The following is an 18,521-nucleotide window of genomic DNA, read 5'->3' on the forward strand; positions in this document are numbered from 1 at the left end:
GGGGGGGGGGCGAGGGGCCGGACTCCCCCCTGGGCCTGCAGTAGCGTCCCTGAGGGATCTCAGTCGGGGGCAGGGGGGCGGCCAGGACCCCCCCCAGCCCCGAGGGTCCTCGTGCCGGGGAGGGGAGGGCCGGGCTCTTCCTGAGACTGGAGGTAGGGAAAGGGGTGCCGGGCCCCCCCAGCCCTCCCCAGTTTGGTCCCTGGAGCCAGGTGGGGAGGGGGCGGCGCCCGCCCCGGCTGCGGGGTCCGAGGGCAGCAGGGGGGGCTGCACCGGGGGCCCCCCCTCCCCGTAAAGTGTCTGAGCGGGCAGGGGGTCCCGGCCAGGATGGGGGGCGAGGGGGGGGGCTAAGTCCACTTTACTGGCCGTTAATGCATGAGACGCTGCACAGGAGTGCTCGGACATTCACTAAACTATTGCTATCATTAAATATTCTGGGGGGGGTGGGGTCTCTCCCTCCTCTGGGGAGGGGGTGGGGGGGGGGGCTGCTTCTGTTCTTAATTAGAAAATTAAATTTAAAAGAAAGAAAGAAAAAAACACCTCTTTTTTTTTTCTTTTTGGCTTACACAGTCTGTGAGTTTGTGGTGCTGGGGGTTGGGGGGGGGTCTGGGCAGGATGGGGGGTCGGGGGGGCAGACCGGGCAGCGGGAAGGGGCCACGGGGCTGGGGGGGCCCGTTCACGCTGCCGGGGGTGAGGGGGGATGAGACCCCCCGTGTGGGATCAGCAGGCAGCGAGAGCAGCTCCAGAGGAGGCAGTTCGTGGGGTGACGGGGACCCCAGCCCCAAGGGGGCACAGGGGGGGCGCTGGCCCCCCGCTCACGGGTTCGGAGCGTGTTTTCCCTGATAAAATTCCTCCCACCGGCTCTGGAAGAACCGGCGCATGGCGTGGCCGGCGCGGCCCACGGCGGAGTCGTCCTCGTTGAAGGTCTGGCAGTTGTCAAACACCAACAGGGCATCGGCCGCGAACTCCGCCGAGCTCGAGTACCTGCGGGACGGGGACAGGGTGGGTGGGGGGCAGCCGGGGATCCCCACGGCCCCCACGGGACCCCCATCCCTGGGAGGGACCCCGTCAGCCACAAAGGAGCCCCATCCCCAGGAGGGAACTCTATCTCCTGGAGAGACCCCACCGGCCCCCTGAGGGAACCCCCATCTCTGGCAGAGACCCTGCCAACCCCAAAGGGAGCCCCGTGCCCAGGAGGGGTCCCTGCCCTCCCCGCTCACCCGCCCCGCAGCAGCCGCGTGCGCATGGTGGCAAAGTCCATGGGGTTCTTGATGATCTTGCGGTAGCCGGGGACCAGGCGGGGGTTCACGGGCTCCAGGAAGGGCCACGCGTCCTCGTGCGACTCCATCTCCATCAGGATGATCCTGGGGGAGCAGCAGGGTCAGGGGGAGCCTCCAGGGATGTGGCCCAAGCCCCCTCCCCACAGCCCCCAGGCCCCACTCACTCGCAGAAGGTCAGGTCGCTGGGCTGGCCCCGCAGGGTCACGCCCCTCCGTTTGGTGGGGGTCAGCCCCTCTCCCGGGTACCGGGGCACGGGCAGCCCCTCTCGGCGGCGCAAGGCCGGGCGGCGCCGTGGGTTCTCCTCCTCCTCCTCTGGGGTCCCCCCGAGACGCCCCCGTTTCCGCTTCTTGCCCCGCCGGGGCGAGACGGGATCCCGGTACTGCCCTGCCTGCGGGGAGGGCATGGGGGTCACACCGAGCCTGGGGTCACCACCAGCCTGGGCGGGGCGGGGTCTGCCCGGGAACCTACCCGGGACACGCAGACGGAGCAGAACCAGTCGCCCTCGGGCACCTCGGTCATCCTGGGCCGGTGGCAGTAGAGGTGGCAGCCGCGGTCGCAGCCGTCGCACAGCAGCAGGTGCTCGTCGTCGTCCCCGCGTCGGCACACGAGGCAGGTCTGTGGGGAGAGGGGGGGCTCAGTGGGGCTGGGGAGGGGGCTCTGACCCTCCCTCCTCGCCCCCCGGCGCAGGGTCTCACCACTCTGTTCACAGATTTCTCCCAGGCGATGGATTTCTCCAGCTGGAAGATGCAGAGGGACACCTGGGCCGCGCTCCGGCACCGCTCCAGCGTCTGCCGCCACGTCCGCACCCGCGGCGTGATCTCGTAGGCTCTGGGGGAGCACGGAGGGGGTTCAGCCAGAGCTGGGGGTCCTGCTCCGCCCGAGCCTCCCAACCCTTGCTGGTCACTCACATCTCCGTGGGGCCCAGGCTCAGCTCCTCGGGGCTGCTCAGCACCGCCTTCTCCACCACCACCTCGTGCAGCGGCCACAGCGGCTCCTTCAGGTACCGGCGCTCCAGGTTCTGCTCCAGCGCCAGGAGCCGGAGCACGGCCAGATCCAGAGGGTTGGTGCGTTCCCGGCGCAGCGGGAGCCCGTCCCGCCGGGAACGCACCGTGATGTCTTCCAGCGGCTCCACCTTGTGCTCGCAGTACCGGAGGTCGTCCCGCGTGGAGTCGGGGCTGGGGCACGTCCAGCCCTGCGGGAGGAGGGGGGGTTAAAGGGGGTTCAGTGGGGGGGAGGTCACCGCGGCACCACCACGACCACCATCCTCGGCACCCACCCGGATCTGCAGGTCAGCCATCAGCACGCGCTGCTCCAGCTCCTCCACCCACTGCAGGACGCCGAGGTCGGTCTCGTAGGCCCTGTCCGTCACCGACCACCGGGCCAGGACTTCCTGAGACACAGCGGTTCCGGCCGCCTCGGGGTGCGGGTGGAAGATGGGGTCTGGGAGGGTGAAGGGTGGGCTCAGGGGATAGACAGCTAGCAGCCCCCAGACCTGGGGGTGCGGGTGGATGGAGGGTGGGCTCAGGGAAGGGGACAGGCAGGCCCCACCCCGGGAGCGCAGGCAGCCCTTACCAGTGGTGGCCCGCAGGCAAACCTCCCGCAGGAACTCCTTGTGCTTGGTCAGGTGCTTGTGCAGGGCCTTCTCCCGGATGCCACGTGGGTGCAGCGCCCTGGCCACAGCCTCCAGCTCCTCGGGGTCCCGCAGCCACCACCAGCCGCTCTGCATCTCTGCAAGGCAGCGCCAGGGCTCAGCACCGCGCCGGGGCACCGGCACCGCCCGCCCTGGGGGTCCCGGCTTCTCACCGGGGGGCACAGGCTGCTCCGTCAGCTGCGTCAAGTATTTCTGCTCAATCTGCTTGAAGAATTTGGTGGGGGGTCGCCCTCGGCGCTTGGGTTGTCCCGGCACATCCTGGAGCTTCTCCGGGTTGCCCCGGCTGCGGGGGCAGGCGCCGTGGGCCCTGGGCCCGGCGTGCACCGGCGTGGAAGCGAGCAGGGGAGCCGTGGGATCATCCATGGGGAGGCCATTCAGCTGGGTGAGATGGGGGGTGTCAGAAGAGCCAGACACACCCCCTGAACCTCGGCCCCAATCCTGCAGCCCCCCCCAGCCCTGGAGCTGTTGTCCTCACCAGCTTACAGCCCAGAGGGTTGGGGGCAGCAGGGCCGAGCTCCACGTGCCAACCCCAAGGGCCCTGTCCCCCACCCTGGGGGTGCCCAGTGCCCAGGCTGAGGGCCCCCCCACGCTCCCCACAGTCACCCAGGGAGAATCCCCCTCCGGACACAGCCCCCCAGGCCGGGGTGCAAGTGCTGGGCGCAGCCTCCCCGTGTGGTACCTGCTGGGGTGAGCCCATGGGGGGGTCCCCGCGGGTCTGGCTGCGGGGGGGCACAGCGGGGGCTCGTGGAGAGGGCTCGGTCGAGGAGGTAGCAAGGGGGGCTCGGTCGTCGCAGGGCGTCCGGGGCAGCAGGTTGAACCAGGGCCCCTGCTTTTCCGCAGCCTCCGGGGCACTCTCCTCCTCTTCCTCCTCCTGCTCCTCCTCCACGGGATCTGAGGGGGCCTCGAGCGGCGGGAGCGCCGTGTCCCCCTTGCCGGGGCTGCTGGCCGGGGTCAGGACGGAGTCCTTGAGCAGGGACGACTGGGTCTGGCTCAGCCAGGACAGGAAGGCAGACTGGCTGAGGTCATGCTGGCTCTGCCCCAGGGGCTCGGGCTCCTCCAGGACCCCGTTCACCGGGGTGGGGCGGGGTCCGCAGTGCGGTGCCAGCTCCTCTTTGCTCTTCCTGGGCCGGCCCCGGGCGCGGGCGGTCGGGCAGCTCGTCCGGCTGGGGACAGGCACGTCCGCCGGCTCCTCCTTCACCGGGGACACGTGAGGGGGCATCTTCTCCTCTGGGGGCTCCGGGAGTGCTGGCTCAGCCGCTGTGAGGGCAGGAGGAGGAGGAGAAGGTGAGATGGGGGGTCCTCTCCCGGCTGGGAGAACCCCCAAAAGCCCCTTCCCCGCTCACCCTCCGCGCCCTCCACGAAGATGCCGCCCAGGTGGGGCAGGACCCAGTAGCGCCGCCGGTACCGGTCCTGGCCCAGGGAAGCCGCTCGCAGCGTCTGGGAGGAGTGGAGCAGCTTCTTGCGGAAGAACATCTGCCTCTGTGGGGAGAGCGGGGGGCAGTGAGGGGGCTGCAGGCCCCCAGGCAGGGCTGAACCCCCAGCCCTGCACCACCCTGCTCACCTTGGCCAGCTTCTCGATCTGCCGCTCCAGCTCCGGGACACTGGACGCAGCCGTGTCGGCCTGGGCGAGGGACGGATCCGTCAGGGAAGCGCCACAAGGCGGGAAAGAGACCCCCAAGAGCAGCATCCCGACCTCTGCCCCCCAACCCCGAACCACCCCACCTCCTCCTCCCGGCGGGATCTCCGTCCCCGGCTCTCCTCCTCCTCCTCCATCTCCAGACCCGTGTCCTCGGTCAGGCGGGAGCTGCGCCGGCGCCGGCCGTCCTCCAGGCCCGTGATCTCCGACTCGGGACGGCCCGTCTTCTTGGCCAGGGCCACCTTCAACCTGCCGGGACACAGCAGAGCCCTTTGACTCCTGTCCCTCTGTCCACCCCCACTCCCCCAGAGGCACCTGCTCACACCCCGAGACCCCCCAGCGCCAGACAGGGGGTCACGGGAGGGTCTCGGTGTAGCTGGTGGCAGCCCCTCCCCACCCACCTGCGCAGCCGGCCCTCGATGATCCACTTGTTCTTCCTGTAGTTGGACATGTTCTCCAGGGTCTTGTCGATCTCACTGCAAGGACAGGGCGGGGTGAGCAGCTCCGGGGGGGGAGCAGAACCCGCTCCAGGGGGCAAGACGATGTTGGTGTCCCCCACCCAGGCTCACCTGATGATGAGGGCGCTGCTGTTGAGCTCGTTCACCAGGAAGACCAGGATGGCAGCTTTCCACTCCGGGGGCAGCGCCTGGAAGGGTTTGGTGCGCAGCCCCTCGCACAGCTCCGCGCCCGCCCCGTGCGCCGTCAGGAAGCAGCGCAGGATCTCGGACACCGTGTCACGGTTCAGGCTGATCTCCGACACCTTCTCCCCCAGGATCTTCAGGGACTGCGGAGAGCAGAGCGGGAGGGCTTGGGGAGTCACTTCCTGCCCCCACGGGGGATTTGCCAGGAGCGGGGGAAGGCAGGACCCCACGGTTGGGAAAATCAGGCTCTCCCTCCTGATAACGTCAGTCAGGGAGGGGGGAAGGGGGAGAAAGGGAACGGGGAAAGGGAAAAAAGAAAAAGGAGGGGCGGCAAAGGAAAGGAAACAGGGAAAGGGCAGGTAAGGGCCGTCTCACCTGGCAGTAGGGCGGCAGCCCGGGGTCGTAGATCGCCGCCTGCAGCAGCCGCACCAGCAGGTCCTGCAGCTGCCCGGCCCCGGCGCCCACCCCCAGCAGCCCCTCCTGCAGCGCGCCCAGTGAGGGCACGTCCCGGGAGGGGTCCAAGCCCAGCACTTTGCCGTAGCTCTGCAGGAACTCCACGACCGTCAGGCAGTCAGAGAAGGCGCGGCTGGGCAGGACGAGCCCCGGGATGCGGGAGAAGGCTGGAAGGGGCTGCAGGGACCAAAAGGAAAGGGGTCAGGGCCAGCCATCGGCTCACTGGTGTGACCCAACCGAGCCCCCCGGCACAGCCCACCTGGTGGTCCCCCAGGCACATGTCCTCCGTGGGCTTCTTCATCTCCTCCAGAATGAGCTGCTGCCGCTGCCGCTCCTCCAGGCGCCGCTGGGCCACCAGACCCTTGTCGGCCTTGCGAGCCCCCTTGCCCTTCTTCTCCTTGGGCCGAGCCTTGTCCTTGCCCTTCTCTGGCTTCCCCTTCTTCTCCTTGGCCTGGGGACAGATCCCAGATGTGTGGGGAGAAAAGGAAAGGGTGGAAAAATCCATCTTCATCTTCCAGCTCCTCCCTCTCCCTGGTCCCTTGTACCCATGGACCTACCTTAGGCTTCTTCTTGGTCTCCTTGGCCCTGGGAGCTTTGGCCTCCTGCTTCTGCTTGTTCTTGGCCTGAGGGGATGAGACCCACTTAGGGATCCAGAGACACCCCCACACACAAGGGAGACCCCCCCACCCCAGACCCGAGGAGCCCCAAAGCCCACCCCGACCCCCGCGCTCGCACCTTCCGCCTCATTTTCTTCTTGATTTTACTCATTTTCAGCTTGTCCTCATCGCTGAGCACCTCTGGAGGGCAAGAGAGAAAGGGGATAGATGGACCAGGCCCTGAGGTCCCACTGGGGCCAGGCTGTGAGGGGCTGTGCCAGCGGGGCCGGGCAGGGGGTACCTTGCGCTTCCAGCCTCTTCAGCAGCCGCGCGTCCGTCTTGCTCAGCAAATCCACCATCCTGACCTTGGGCGGGCGGCCCCGGCCCCGCTTGGTGATCGGGGGCTCCTTGGGCTTGGCCTTCTCGGCGTTGCGGGGTCGGCCGCGCTTGCCCGTGATGGCCTGGATGCGCCCGGGGATCTCCTCGGGGCTCAGCCTCACCCACTGCACGCCCTGCAGGGCCAAAGTCAGGGTCACCCCCAGCACAGCACGGGGCTGGGGGCTGCAGGGGGGCTCAGCCACCCCCAGACCCACCTCTGGCGTGTCCCGCTCCTCGTAGAAGTCTCCCACCGGCATGCGGGGGCTGAAGCTGAAGTGCTCGCGCCGCACGTCCTGCACCATGTTCCTGCTCAGGTACTGGGGGTGGGGAGGAGGAGGAGGAGGAAGGCTGTGAGCTCTCGGTGCTCTGGGCTCACAGCCACATCCATCAGCTCAGTCAGGGGCTCTGGGGGGGCTGTGGAGGACCAGGACCCCGGGGCAGCCCCCACCCTGCTCCCCCCCAGGGGACTGTACCTTGATCACCTCCGGGAACTGCTTCATCCTCTTCCCACAGGGCCCGTAGTACCAGGTCTCACCCTGCCAGCGGTGGTTCCCCTTCTTGATCCGAACCTCCCGCCTCCACCTGGGCACGGGGAGTGTCAGGCCAGGAATGCAGGGCAGCATGGGGGAGGGCACGGGGAGAGGGGAACAGCGTCAGGGACAGAATGGAAAGGGAATGGGGACAGGAGTAGGATGGAGAAGGGGCAGTGCCAGGGGCAGGTTGGTGGGAGGGGTAGGTGTACTGCAGGGGGAGTGTCAGGGGGAGCACAGCGGGAGGGGCAGGCACATGTCACATGTCACATGTCACCTGGCACCGGCACACGTACCCGTGCTGCAGCGGGAAGCGCACCTCCTCCTGCGTGGCGATGCGCCGGCGAGGGACATCCCCTGTGGAGAGGGGGCAGGACGCTGGGCTGGGCTGTGCCAGCGGACAGGGGACACCTGGGGGGCACTCAGGGGGGCTCCCGGCCGTACCTGCCGCCGAGGTGCCCAGTGGAGCCGCCTCCTCGCTCTCTCCTTCTGGGGCTGCTGAAGTCTCTGGGCAGCTGTCAGCGGTCTCTTCCTCCTCCTCCTCCTCCTGCTCTTCCTCCTCCTCCTCCTCTTCCTCCTCTGCAGATGGGGCTGGGGACTCCGGCTCCAGAGGGGGGTCGAGCTCCAGAGACCCCGACTCCCCCAGCCCCGCGTGGCTGCCGCTGTTGAGGTCGACGCTGCTGCCGTCTGTGGAGCCAAGGGCAGGGACGTCAGCGGAGCCTTTCCTGCTCTGCCCAGGACGCCAGGCTGTGCGGGGGGTGGGAGTGAATGGAGCTCTGCATCCCCTCCCCGCGCTGGCCAAGGGGACCCCCGTGGGGCTCACGCACCGGTACCGGCGCTGGCACGTCGTTCATGCCCCCCTGGCACACGTGGGGTGCCCGTGGGGGCGGTGGGGTGACACCATCAGTGTGGGGGTCCCCGCTCTGCCCATCCCGGGGTCTCACGTACCGTGCAGGGCGGGCGAGCCGGGGCCGTCGAGCAGCGGGGCGGGCGGGGGGCTGGCGGGCAGCAGGTTGAAGGGGCTGGCACGGAGGGGGGAGCTGGCGGTCAGGTCGGGGGGCTCCTCCAGGGACGACTTGTCGCTCACCAGCTGCGAGTCGTCCATGGTGTAGAGGTCGCCGGTGCCGGGGTCTGGGGAGGGGGGCGAGCACGGGGGTTGGGGGCACGCAGACCCTCATCTCCGCTCCCGGGGGAGAACGGGAGGGGGGTCTGGCCGAAAAGGCTCCGGCAGCAGAGGGGTTAAAGGGGTTTGGGCCCCCCCAGCCCCGCCCCCTCCTCTGGGAAGCGGAGGAGCCCAAAATGGCCGTGGCTGGCGATGTTCACCAGCGCGGAAGTTCAGGCGCTGAGTAACAGCCTCGTCACGGAGCTGGGAAGGCCGGGAAGGAAGGCAGGGAAAGGCAGGGAAAGGCAGGGAAAGGCAGGGAAAGGCTGGGAGGGACGCGGGCCCGCCCCTGCCCGCCGGGGGAGGCCACGGCCACCACCTCCATCATCGGCATCGCCTCCTCCACTGCCACAGCCACAGCCAAAACCGCAGCCACAGCCACCACCTCCGCACCCAGGGCACCCAGAAGGGCTGGCGCTGCCTCCCGGGCACCGCGGCCAGGAACGGCCGTGCCCCCCACCCCGGTCCTGCCCACCACAGCTCACGACACCACGTCCCCAGTGCCTCCCTACCTCTGGCCAGGGACTCGAAAGGCTCCAGGGGGTCCTCACTGAGCATGTGGGAATCCTCCAGCCGCGGGGCGATGGGTGATGCGTCCCCCAGGCACCCGCTGCCCGCGTCGGGGGCCAGGACGGGCCCCTCCTGGCCGAGCGGCCCTGCGCTGGCAGCAGCCCCGTTGTAGCTGCAGATCTTCAGGTCTGAAGGGAACAACCAACCGAAAACGGAGCCTGAGGCGGTGGGATGTGACAGCGACAGGATATCCCCAGCAAAAGCCATCGCTGTTCCCCACACCAGGACACCCAGCCCTCCCACAGCACCAGCTGGTGATGCCCTGGGCTGCGCCTGGCCTGGTTTAGCAAGATCCCAACACCAGCCCCGAGCTGTGACGGGACAAATCCCACCTGGGGCATGGGGTGGGCAGGTCAGAGGGGCCGGGATTCCCCAGGGAATGCGGAGCCCAACTCCAGCAGGATCCAGCACCACATCCCAGAGCTCTGCCAGCCCTCCTGGGCTCCTACCTGGCTGTGCCTCCTCCAGCTCCCGGCTGCCCACCAGCCCACCCCCGTTCTCTGCAATGGTGCTGGGGATCTCTTTGGCGGCGCCGGGGTCTGCCTGGCCCGGGTCTGGCTCCTCCGGGGGCAGCGGGAAGGGCTGCGTGTCAGAGCCCAGCATGGGCGAGGGCTGGTCCGCCGCGTAGAAGCCGTCGGGCCCGTTCTGCATCAGCTCAAAGCTCTGGTCGTGGAAGGAGTCGTAAAGCTCCTGCGAGTCAAAGTTCAGCCCCATGGGCCCGGCGGTGCCGTTGCCCCAGAACTCCTGCCCGGCCGCCCGCAGGTTGGTGCCGTGGCCCGGGGACGGCGGCCGGGACCCCTCGGCCGCGCCGTTGAGCGGGAACTGCCCGAGGGCAGGAGGGCCCCCGTCCTTGAGGCCGCTGGCGGGCGCGTAGGGTGCGTAGTCCCAGAGGCAGTCGTAGGTGCGGAGGGGCTGGGAGCCGGCGGGCGCCGAGCCGGGCGGGAACGTCCCTGAAGTACCGGGGTGCGATACAGTAGAGAAGCCATTGACATTCATGCCCCCGTTCAGACCTGCGAGGGGGCAGAGGGACAGCGGGGTCAGCCCTGCGGGGCCTTTCGACGTCAGGCCCTGCCAGCGGTGGGCGAGAGGCGAGAGGATGGACAAAAAAACCCGTCCTGGCAGGTGCCAACCCCCCGCCCTGGTGTTGGTGCCCCCCCCCCCCCCCCGCCCGGAGAGAGCCAGGGGGTTGCACCATCCCCGTTCGCCAAACCGGCTCTGCCGTGGGCTCTGCCGGCACCGGGCCGAGCGCCGCAGGACGCCAGGGATTAGCCGAGCGCTTGGCAGGGCTGTGGCGGATCAGCTGACCGGCCAAATCCACGCACAGACCCTGTGCCGGCGCAGCTGCTTTTCTAGGCCAAGGCGACGGCGGGCACGCGCAGACCCCGGCCCTGGCCCCTCGCACGGGAGCTGCTGCGGCCCCTCCATCTCTGCAGCCCCCCTGTCCCTGCAGCCCCTCCATCCCCACAGCCCCTCCATCCCCCCATCCCCATCCCCATGGGGTCACTCACTTTTCCCTTGCGGGGGGAAGCCGAGCGGGGAGTTGTGGGTGAAGGGGTTGTCCCCTGAGGCAGGCGTGGGTTTCGGTCCTGAGGCAGCGGGTGTGGAGGAAAGGCCAGTGAAGTTAAAATGGTTGTTTGTTTCCATCTCTGCACAGGGGACAAGATGCACCAGGGTCACTGGCTGGCAGGGACTGGTGATGCTGGTGCGGTGACCACCCGGCCCTGCCAACCGTGGTGGGGGTTACGGGAGCATCGGGACCCCCCGTTCCCATTCCCTGCCATCTCCTGACCTGGTGCTCAAGGGCTTGGGAGGGTGAGGAGTGACATCAAAGCCCCTCAGGACTGGCCCAGGCCTGCCACCCTGGCTGGCTGAGCTGCCACCTGTGTGAGCACAGTCTGTCACCGTGCTCTGGTGTCCCCACCACCAAGATGTGATCACCCTGTGCCACCTGCCTGCATCAAACTTGGGCACTCAGCTCCCTGGTGCTGCCATCCTGGGGGGGGTCCCAGCCAAGGACCTACAGGGACCCCCCAGAGCAACTCCATGACCCCATAGGGTCCCAGGACAGCACAGAGCTCCTGGCACAGGGATGACTCTGTGGTGTCCCCACCACTGCCATCCCCCCTCAGTTGGAGGAGATCCCACATCCCCTCCTGCAGGCACAGCTCCAGGATCTGAGGCTGGATCCTGACTGGGAGCAAGCAGGAGCTGGAGCCCCGGTGGAGGAATGTGCAGGGGCCTGGTGACCTTCACCACCCCAGAACAGCAAACAGAATACCCTCGAACCAGCGCCCCCAGGGAGGGCTCTGGGTGGGTCCAGCCCCAGGATGGGACCCTGCTGGGCCACTGTCACAGGTGGGAGATCTGGCAGGGACCCACAGGGACACCCCCTGGGGCAGCCACTGCCGGCATCCCCCGGTCGTGCCGTGCTCGCCAAACCCGCCAGTGGCCAAGGCGGTGCCGACTCCGCCGACCTCTCCGGAAGGGCCAAGGCTGCTGCTCGGCACTCAACAGCAGCTCATGGCACGGCCCGTGTCGAAACACGGATTTCATCACACCCTCACCCGCCTCAGCTGCTGCCCTGGCAGGGGCCGGAGGGGCCACCAAGCCTGGCCGGGGCCACCGGTGATTCATCCTCCAGAGAAACCCGTATGGGCGGTGACGCAGCTGCTGCCACACACTCAGCGCTCCCGGACATCCCGGGATGGCCCTGCAGCCTCCCCCCCCTGCCTGAGCTGTGAGTGGGGGGCTGGCCCCGCCCTGACCCCAGTGAGGACCCCCAGCCGGCCGGGAACAGCAGCCACGGTGGGGCTGGATCAGGAAAAGCCTTTCCGGTCCCACCCCGTGTGTGATGTGCCGGCCAGGAACGCGCTGCCGGCTTTGGAGGTCAGAGGAGGAGGCAAAGGGATGTGCCAGAACCAGGCAGGTGGCGGCTGCAGGTCAGCGCTGCAGACTGGGATGGACTGGGATGGACTGGGATGGACTGGGATAGACTGGGATGGAGCAGGCCCTCACTGGTGTGGGGAGGGGGCCGGGAGAAAATTAAACCTGGGAAGTGGGAATGTCACCCTCGCTCCAGGGACAGCCCAGGCCCTGAGGATGCCAGAGCCGCCCTTGGCATGGTGGGAGCTCAGCCAGCGCCAGGTGCAGAGTGGACACAGCCCATCCATGGCCATCCCCGGCCTCCCAGCCGGGCTGGGGCTCCGCTGGCCCCGCTCCCCCCGCACATCACCAAGTGCAGAGCTGCCAAAACTGGGCCACGGCGCGAAACAGGAGCCGGGCGAGGTGGGGAGGGTGGGGGGCAGAGCCTCGGGATGGCAGCACCGCGGGGTGGCGGTGGGTGTACGGCGTGGGGGGGGGGTGATGACCCCAGGGCTGACCCCCCGGCTCCCACCGCATCGGGCACGGCCCATGTGGCAGCGACGCTCGCCCGGGTGTCGAAAGCGGCGGCAGCAGCACCCACAGGCCCCGGGAATCCCGGTGAGGACACGGAGGGGGGGCAGGACTGCCCCGGGAGCCAGGACGGGGGGCACAGAGCTCCGGGCCGGGGGGGCTGTCGGTGCCGTGGAGCTGCTGCCATTCCCTGGGCAGGGAGCTCAGCCCCCCCCCGGCCCTGCGGCCCCCCCGGCCCGGTGGCACCGGGAGGCCCCGGGAGCGTGACGCGACCTGATTAAAAAGGACGTTTCAAAAACAACGACAACGCAACAACCGGCTGCCATTTCCCGGCCACTTCCTGCGGGGACGGACGCGGGGGGACACGGGACCGGCACCCCCCGCACCCGGCGGGGACCCCCCGGTTCCTGCGGCAAGGACATCCCCCGTGGCCCCCCCGCCGGGGCTCGGGGGACAGGGGGGCTCCCGTCCCCACGCGCCGGCGCAGGGGGTCCTGGTGCCGGTGGGTGCGGGAGGGGGGGACACGAGCGGGCGGTGACGGAGGGGAGGGGGCTCCCCCCGGCCTCCGGGACGGGGATGCGGGGGAACCGCACCGGCCACCGGGAACGGGGGCTCGGGCTCCCCGCGGGTCCGGGCCCTTGATCGCCGCACCGGGAGGGGAGCGGGGGGGTCTGCGGGGGCCGGGAACGCCGCGGGGGGGTCACGCCGTGGAACCGGGATGTGCAGGAGGAAGCGGGGGAGAGGACGGCGCCTCACCGAGGTCAGGAAAGGGGAGCGAGGAGGGGTTTCGCCTCTCCCGGTGCCGCCGCCGCGGGGCCGCAACTGCCGCAACCGAATCTCCCCCCTCCCGGCCCGGCCGTTAACGGCCCGTTACCGCCCGGCCCCCGCGACCCCCGCACACACCCCCCGCACACACCCCCCGCACACCCCCCGCACACCCCCCGCACCTGGCAGGCGGCGGAGCGGGCCCGGCTCAGGCGGCGCGGGGCGGGGGGCGGCTCGGCATGGCGCGGCCCCTCCGCCGCACCGGGCCGGACCGGGGCCCCTCCGCTCCGCTCCGTTCCGCTCCGGTACCGGGGCCGGGCCGCGGAGCCGAACCCGCGGCCGCGGCAGGAAGCGCCTCGCGCCGCCGGGCGGTCCCGGGACCGCCCCCGTCCCGTCCCGGCCCCCCCCCCGGCCGCCCCCCCGGCACGTCACGGCGGCCGCAGTGGCGTCACCGGGAGCGGCGCCGCCGTGGCGTCACCGGGGGCGGGAGCGCGCGCCCACGTGGGAGGGGGATCCCCGCCCCCGGCGGGGTCAGGGCGGGGGGAATCCCCACGCGGGGCCGCCCCCCCACCCCCAACCCCCGGCTCCGGCACCCCCCGCTCCCCCCCGGGGCCTCCCCCCTCGGCACCGGCACCCCCGGGACCGCCTTTCCCCCCCGCCCCCCTGATCGTTCCCCGCTCCCCCGATCGTTCTCCGCTCGCCCCCCGCAGCCCCGGGGCGACCCCCCGAGAACGGAGGCGAAGCGGGCCCGGGCCCGCGACCCTGATGGGCCCCGACCCCCCCGGTTCGGCCGCGGGGACACCGGGCCCCCCCCGCCCGCGCTGGCCCCCGGGATCCCCGGTGACGTCACGCGGCACCGGCCGGGCCGCGCTGCGCAGGGACCGGGGGCGACACCGGGCGCGGGGGTGGCGGGGGCAGAAGGGGGTCCCCGTGCGGGGGGGGCTGTCCCGGTGCGGCGCTGGGAAGCGGGGGAGGGATCCCTGCCCGGTGCGGAGCAGGGGGGGGCCCGGTGCGGGGGTTTCCCCCCGCGGTGGCGGCTCCCGGGAGGGTGGGGGGGTCCGGTACTGAGAGAGGGTCCCCGTCCAGCCGGCTCGGTCTCAGGGGGTCCCGGTAGAGATCCGGGGGTCCCCGCAGAGCCACCTCAGCCCCGTGGGGGTCCCGGTGGGTCGCGGTATCCCGGTGCCCGGGGCCCGTTCCGCGCGGTGTGTACCTGTGGGGGGGGCGGCGGGGGCGGCCGCTCCAGCCCCGGTGCCCGCCCGGCCCGGTGCGCTGCGGTGCCGGTGGCGGAGCCGGGCGGGGCGCAGGTGCTCCCGGCCCCGCGTGATGTCAGCGGCCGCCGCCGCCCCCTCCGCCACCGGGGACGCGCCGCCATTTAAAGGGACCGCGGCCCTCCGTGGTGGAGGCAGCGGGGGGGCACCCGAGCCCCCCGCGTGCAGCCCCTGCGGGGACACCCCCGCGACCCCCGATCCTCCACGGGGCTGAGCCCAGCCCGTCACCGGCGGGTCACCGACGGAGCGGGGAGCCGGGGGCGGTCCCGGTGCCCCGGCGTGGGTGTCCCGCAGGCCCGCACCGGGAGGGCCGGGCCGCCGCGGCCCCCCGAGACCCCGCGGACAAAGCGGCAGCTGCCGGGGCCGGGGCGGCTCTTTGTGCTGTGAAATGGAGGAGCTGGAACGGGGCGGGGTGGTGCTGGTGGGGGAAGAAACGATGGGGACAGGGACAGACAGATGGACACCAGGCTAGGGACAGGCATGGGACCACCATCTGTCACCTCCTGGGCCGTCCCCGCCAGGGACAGTTCTGAGGACCCCACAGGAGAAGCAGACCCCCCTCCTGGGTACCCCACAGGGTAAGTGGGGGCTCTTCTTGGGAATCCCAAGGCCGGGGGTCCTGACGCTGCGGCAGCAGCTCAGCCCAGAACCCAACACAGGGTTGGGGGCCTCAGGGAACCCCAGCCTTGCCTTCCTGCACACGGGGGGCTCGCAGGACCCCGACCCCTCCAGCCCTCTCGCAGCAGCAGCCACAGCACACGGAACCCGGGAGTGTTTTCGCCGATGTTTTATTGGAAATGTTAAATACTGGGGGTCCGGCCCCAGCGGAGCCGGGGGGCAGGGGGGGCTCGGGGGGGCTCAGGCATGCTCCTCTGCCAGCTTCTCCGCCTTGGCCACGGCCTCCTCGATGGGGCCCACCATGTAGAAGGCCTGCTCGGGCAGGTGGTCATATTCACCTGGGGGGAGACACCGTGTCAGGGGGCAGCGGGGGGGCCCAACCAGGCTCCCCGAGTCCCCGGGGGGGCCACCTCACCTGCCAGGATCTGCTTGAAGCCCTTGATGGTCTCCTTCAGCGGCACCAACTTGCCCATGTGGCCGGTGAAGACCTCGGCCACCTGGAAGGGCTGGGACAGGAACCGCTGGATCTTGCGGGCACGGGCCACTGTCAGCTTGTCCTCCTCGGACAGCTCGTCCATGCCCAGGATGGCAATGATGTCCTGCAGAGACTTGTAGTCCTGGAGGGACACACGGGGGGTGAGCAGCCAGCACTGACCCCCCACCACCCCCAGCACCCCATGGGGGGCTGCCAGGCCCCCCCTCACCTGCAGGATCTTCTGCACGCCCCGGGCCACGTCGTAGTGCTCGGGGCCCACGATGTTGGGGTCCATGATGCGGGAGGTGGAGTCCAGGGGGTCCACGGCCGGGTAGATGCCCAGCTCGGCGATGGCACGGGACAGCACGGTGGTGGCGTCCAAGTGGGCGAAGGTGGTGGCGGGGGCAGGGTCAGTCAGGTCATCGGCAGGCACGTAGATGGCCTGGGGGGAAGGGAGGGGACGGTGGGCCCCAGGCAAGTGACATGGTGTCCCAGGGACCCCCGTCCGGCCCTGCCCTCACCTGCACCGAGGTGATGGAGCCCTTGCGCGTGGTGGTGATCCGCTCCTGCATGGTGCCCATGTCGGTGGCCAGTGTGGGCTGGTAGCCCACGGCCGAGGGGATTCTGCCCAGCAGGGCCGACACCTGGGCAGGGACAGACCGTGAGGGGCTGTGCTGGTCTGGGGAAGGGGCACCCCCCATGTCCAGCACAGACCTCGGAGCCAGCCTGGGTGAAGCGGAAGATGTTGTCGATGAAGAGCAGCACGTCCTGACCCTCCTGGTCCCTGAAGTACTCGGCCACCGTCAGCCCCGTCAGGGCCACCCTGGCGCGGGCGCCCGGGGGCTCGTTCATCTGCCCGTAGACCAGGGCGACCTGCGGGTGGGACCCCCCAGGTCAGCACAGCGTCCCACCACCACCTCCCCAAGGGATCCAGCACCTCCCAGGGGACCCTGCGCACCTTGGAAGTGGCATCTTTCAGGTTGATGACCCCAGACTCGATCATCTCATGGTACAAGTCGTTGCCCTCACGGGTTCTCTCGCCCACGCCGGCGAACACCGAGTAACCACCGTGGGCCTTGGCCACGTTGTTGATCAGCTCCATGATCAGCACAGTCTTGCCGACACCAGCACCTCCAAACAAACCTGGGAGAGGGAAACAGGGGTCCTGCTCAGCCCTGGAGCTGGCCCAGCTGCCCCACGGGTCTCTCTTCAGCCCTTTCCTCCTCAGATGGCAAAAAGAGTTGCTTCAGCAAGCTCAGGAGAACGAAAGTCAATGAGTGAATCATCAGCGAAGGAAAGTGCCCCAGGGGGACTGTCAGGAGCTTTAAGGGGGCTGGCAGGTGCCCCCTCCCACTCTGGGGGTCACATACCGATCTTGCCGCCCTTGGCGTAGGGAGCCAGCAGATCCACCACCTTGATCCCCGTCACCAGGATCTCCTGCTCGACACTCATCTCCACGAACTCAGGGGCCTCGGCGTGAATAGCAGCAAACCTGGAGCGGGAGGGGAAGAGGCTGAGCAGCTGCTCCGAGCCCCCAGGAGAGCAGGATCTCTCCCTGCTCACACCTGTGTGTCCGTATCACTCACTGTTTGGTTGTGATGGGGCCCCTCTCGTCGATGGGCTCCCCGATGACATTCATGATCCTGCCCAGGGTCTCAGGGCCCACGGGGATGCGAATGGGAGCACCTGAGTCCAGCACCTTCTGCCCCCTGACCAGCCCCTCCGTACCGTCCATGGCGATGGTGCGCACCGTGTTCTCCCCTGGGCAAGGACAGCACAGTCACCGCAGCGCCCTCGGGCTGACCCCGGGCACAGCTGCCGGTGGCTTCCCCGGGCCCTGCCAAGGGCACATTCAGCTGGGAGAAGAACCAGGAAGAGCAGCAGGACACAGGAATAAAATAGCCCAGAGGAAAACGAGAGACCAGGCTGCGCTCCAGCTGCAGCCCTGCAGCCACAGCCCTTGAGGGCAGCCATTTTCCTCCTCCTCAGATTGAAATCCGTGGCTTCAGCAAGCTCAGGAGAACGAAAGTCATTGGAAACATCATCACAGGAGGACCCCCCCCCCCACCCCCTCCCTCCCTCGTGCCAAGTGCTCACCCAGGTGCTGAGCCACCTCCAGCACCAGCCGGGTCTCCCTGCCCTGCACCTCCAGGGCGTTCAGGATGGGGGGCAGCCCCTCGTCGAACTGCACGTCCACCACGGCTCCGATGACGGCCACGATGCGGCCGGTGGTGGAGCCGGCCTTGGCAGCGGGGGCCGCCTGGGCCGCATAGTCCCGGCCTGGGGGGGAGAGGGACGGGTCAAGGTCGGAGAAGGGCAGGGCCGGGGGCTCTGGGGGCGCGGGGAAGTGACACCCTCGCAGGCCCGGGGGTGTGCCCGGGACCCCCAGACCCCCTCCATAAAACCAGGACCCCCTGAACGCCCCTCGCTGCACCCAGGATCTCTTTCCTCCTCGGTGCAACCGAGACCCCCCGAAACCCGTCCTCTGACGCACCCGGGACCCCCCGACCCCTCCTCAGTGCACACTGGACCCCTGCGCCCTCCTGAGTGCGCCCAGGAGCCCCTCCCTCGATGCACCCACGACCCCCTGAACTCCCACAGCCGTTCCCCCATGACCTCACGACACACCCCATCCCGTCTCCGCCAACGGAGACCACGAGCCCCCGAGCCCCCCACACACCCCCGGCCCGCTCAGGCCCCAAGGTGACCCCGCCTCGCCCCGCACTCACGCGCCCCGAGGGCGGCGGAGGCCGGAGCGGCCCCGCGGCCGAGGAGCAGCGGGAGGAGGTCGCGGCCCGGGGCGGCCCCGCGGGGCAGCAGCGGCCGGGCCGCGGCGGCGGCGGCGGCGGCGGCGGAACGACCCGCGAGCCCCAACATGGCGGCGCCGACTGAGGCGCGGGTCCCGCCCGCCCCTCACGGCCCCCGCGGGGCGGGGCCTCGCCGCGCCCCCGCCGAGCCCATTGGCCGCCGCGTCGGCAGAGCCCGCGCCCCCATTGGCCACGCCGAGGCGGCGCCCGCTCTGCGCCTCGCTGCGATTGGGTTTTGAAGCCGTCCGTCAAGGCGCGCTGCGGGTTGATTGGGAGAGGTTGAAAGGAAAGGGCGGGGCTC

The 18,521-nt window shown here is 70.0% G+C and overlaps 2 protein-coding genes and 2 non-coding genes across 5 annotated transcripts; all 4 read right to left on the minus strand.

Moving 5' to 3' along the window:
• Positions 1 to 518: 518 nt before the first annotated feature.
• BAZ2A (bromodomain adjacent to zinc finger domain 2A) lies at positions 519 to 10,540 on the minus strand. 2 transcript variants are annotated; one of them, XM_027908812.1, is made up of 29 exons: positions 10,403 to 10,540; positions 9,344 to 9,904; positions 8,837 to 9,022; positions 8,111 to 8,293; positions 7,740 to 7,849; positions 7,607 to 7,709; positions 7,459 to 7,519; positions 7,106 to 7,214; positions 6,848 to 6,949; positions 6,556 to 6,766; positions 6,394 to 6,455; positions 6,216 to 6,281; positions 5,918 to 6,109; positions 5,581 to 5,835; positions 5,134 to 5,348; positions 4,966 to 5,040; positions 4,651 to 4,813; positions 4,490 to 4,549; positions 4,272 to 4,407; positions 3,608 to 4,185; positions 3,081 to 3,306; positions 2,850 to 3,005; positions 2,554 to 2,717; positions 2,186 to 2,469; positions 1,973 to 2,105; positions 1,746 to 1,892; positions 1,442 to 1,665; positions 1,218 to 1,361; positions 519 to 981 (listed from the first exon to the last, which is right to left on the minus strand). In XM_027908812.1, exons 1-29 carry the CDS (start codon positions 10,536 to 10,538, stop codon positions 813 to 815), a joined length of 5,211 nt encoding a protein of 1,736 aa, XP_027764613.1. In that variant the 5' UTR covers positions 10,539 to 10,540; the 3' UTR covers positions 519 to 812. The 2 variants fall into 2 exon arrangements, with proteins under 2 accessions (XP_027764613.1, XP_027764612.1); XM_027908811.1 differs by having other exon boundaries at positions 7,607 to 7,849.
• Positions 10,541 to 15,093: 4,553 nt separating this feature from the next.
• Positions 15,094 to 18,325, minus strand: ATP5F1B (ATP synthase F1 subunit beta). The gene is made up of 10 exons (XM_027908813.1): positions 18,143 to 18,325; positions 17,511 to 17,693; positions 17,000 to 17,174; positions 16,784 to 16,905; positions 16,372 to 16,556; positions 16,128 to 16,286; positions 15,935 to 16,057; positions 15,643 to 15,855; positions 15,354 to 15,555; positions 15,094 to 15,276 (listed from the first exon to the last, which is right to left on the minus strand). The coding sequence occupies exons 1-10, from the start codon at positions 18,288 to 18,290 to the stop codon at positions 15,179 to 15,181; spliced, it is 1,608 nt and encodes a 535-aa protein (XP_027764614.1). The 5' UTR covers positions 18,291 to 18,325; the 3' UTR covers positions 15,094 to 15,178.
• On the minus strand, positions 16,633 to 16,708 carry LOC114071131. The gene has a single exon (XR_003574003.1). It is a non-coding gene; the product is annotated as a small nucleolar RNA SNORD59 (small nucleolar RNA).
• On the minus strand, positions 17,394 to 17,467 carry LOC114071132. Its single transcript, XR_003574004.1, has one exon. It is a non-coding gene; the product is annotated as a small nucleolar RNA SNORD59 (small nucleolar RNA).
• Positions 18,326 to 18,521: the final 196 nt, after the last annotated feature.

The sequence above is a fragment of the Empidonax traillii genome, unplaced genomic scaffold, assembly GCF_003031625.1.
Source record: "Empidonax traillii isolate 1590-97213 ecotype Southwest subspecies unplaced genomic scaffold, ASM303162v1 scaffold1851:size166798, whole genome shotgun sequence".
Lineage (NCBI taxonomy): Eukaryota > Metazoa > Chordata > Aves > Passeriformes > Tyrannidae > Empidonax > Empidonax traillii.

Bases quoted from the DNA above. Each gene is read 5' to 3' on its own strand.
- ATP5F1B (XM_027908813.1), bottom strand. From the start codon at position 18,290: ATGTTGGGGCTCGCGGGTCGTTCCGCCGCCGCCGCCGCCGCCGCCGCG. The intron at 16,906-16,999 runs GTGAGTGATACG...CTCCCGCTCCAG, and splicing joins GGCCCCATCACAACCAAACA to GTTTGCTGCTATTCACGCCG. The intron at 15,556-15,642 runs GTGAGGGGGGGC...GTGTCCCTCCAG, and splicing joins GCGTGCAGAAGATCCTGCAG to GACTACAAGTCTCTGCAGGA.
- BAZ2A (XM_027908811.1), bottom strand. From the start codon at position 10,538: ATGGAAACAAACAACCATTTTAACTTCACTGGCCTTTCCTCCACACCC. The intron at 8,294-8,836 runs GTAGGGAGGCAC...CCCCCTCCCCAG, and splicing joins TTTCGAGTCCCTGGCCAGAG to ACCCCGGCACCGGCGACCTC. The intron at 2,106-2,185 runs GTGAGTGACCAG...GTGCTCCCCCAG, and splicing joins AGCCTGGGCCCCACGGAGAT to AGCCTACGAGATCACGCCGC.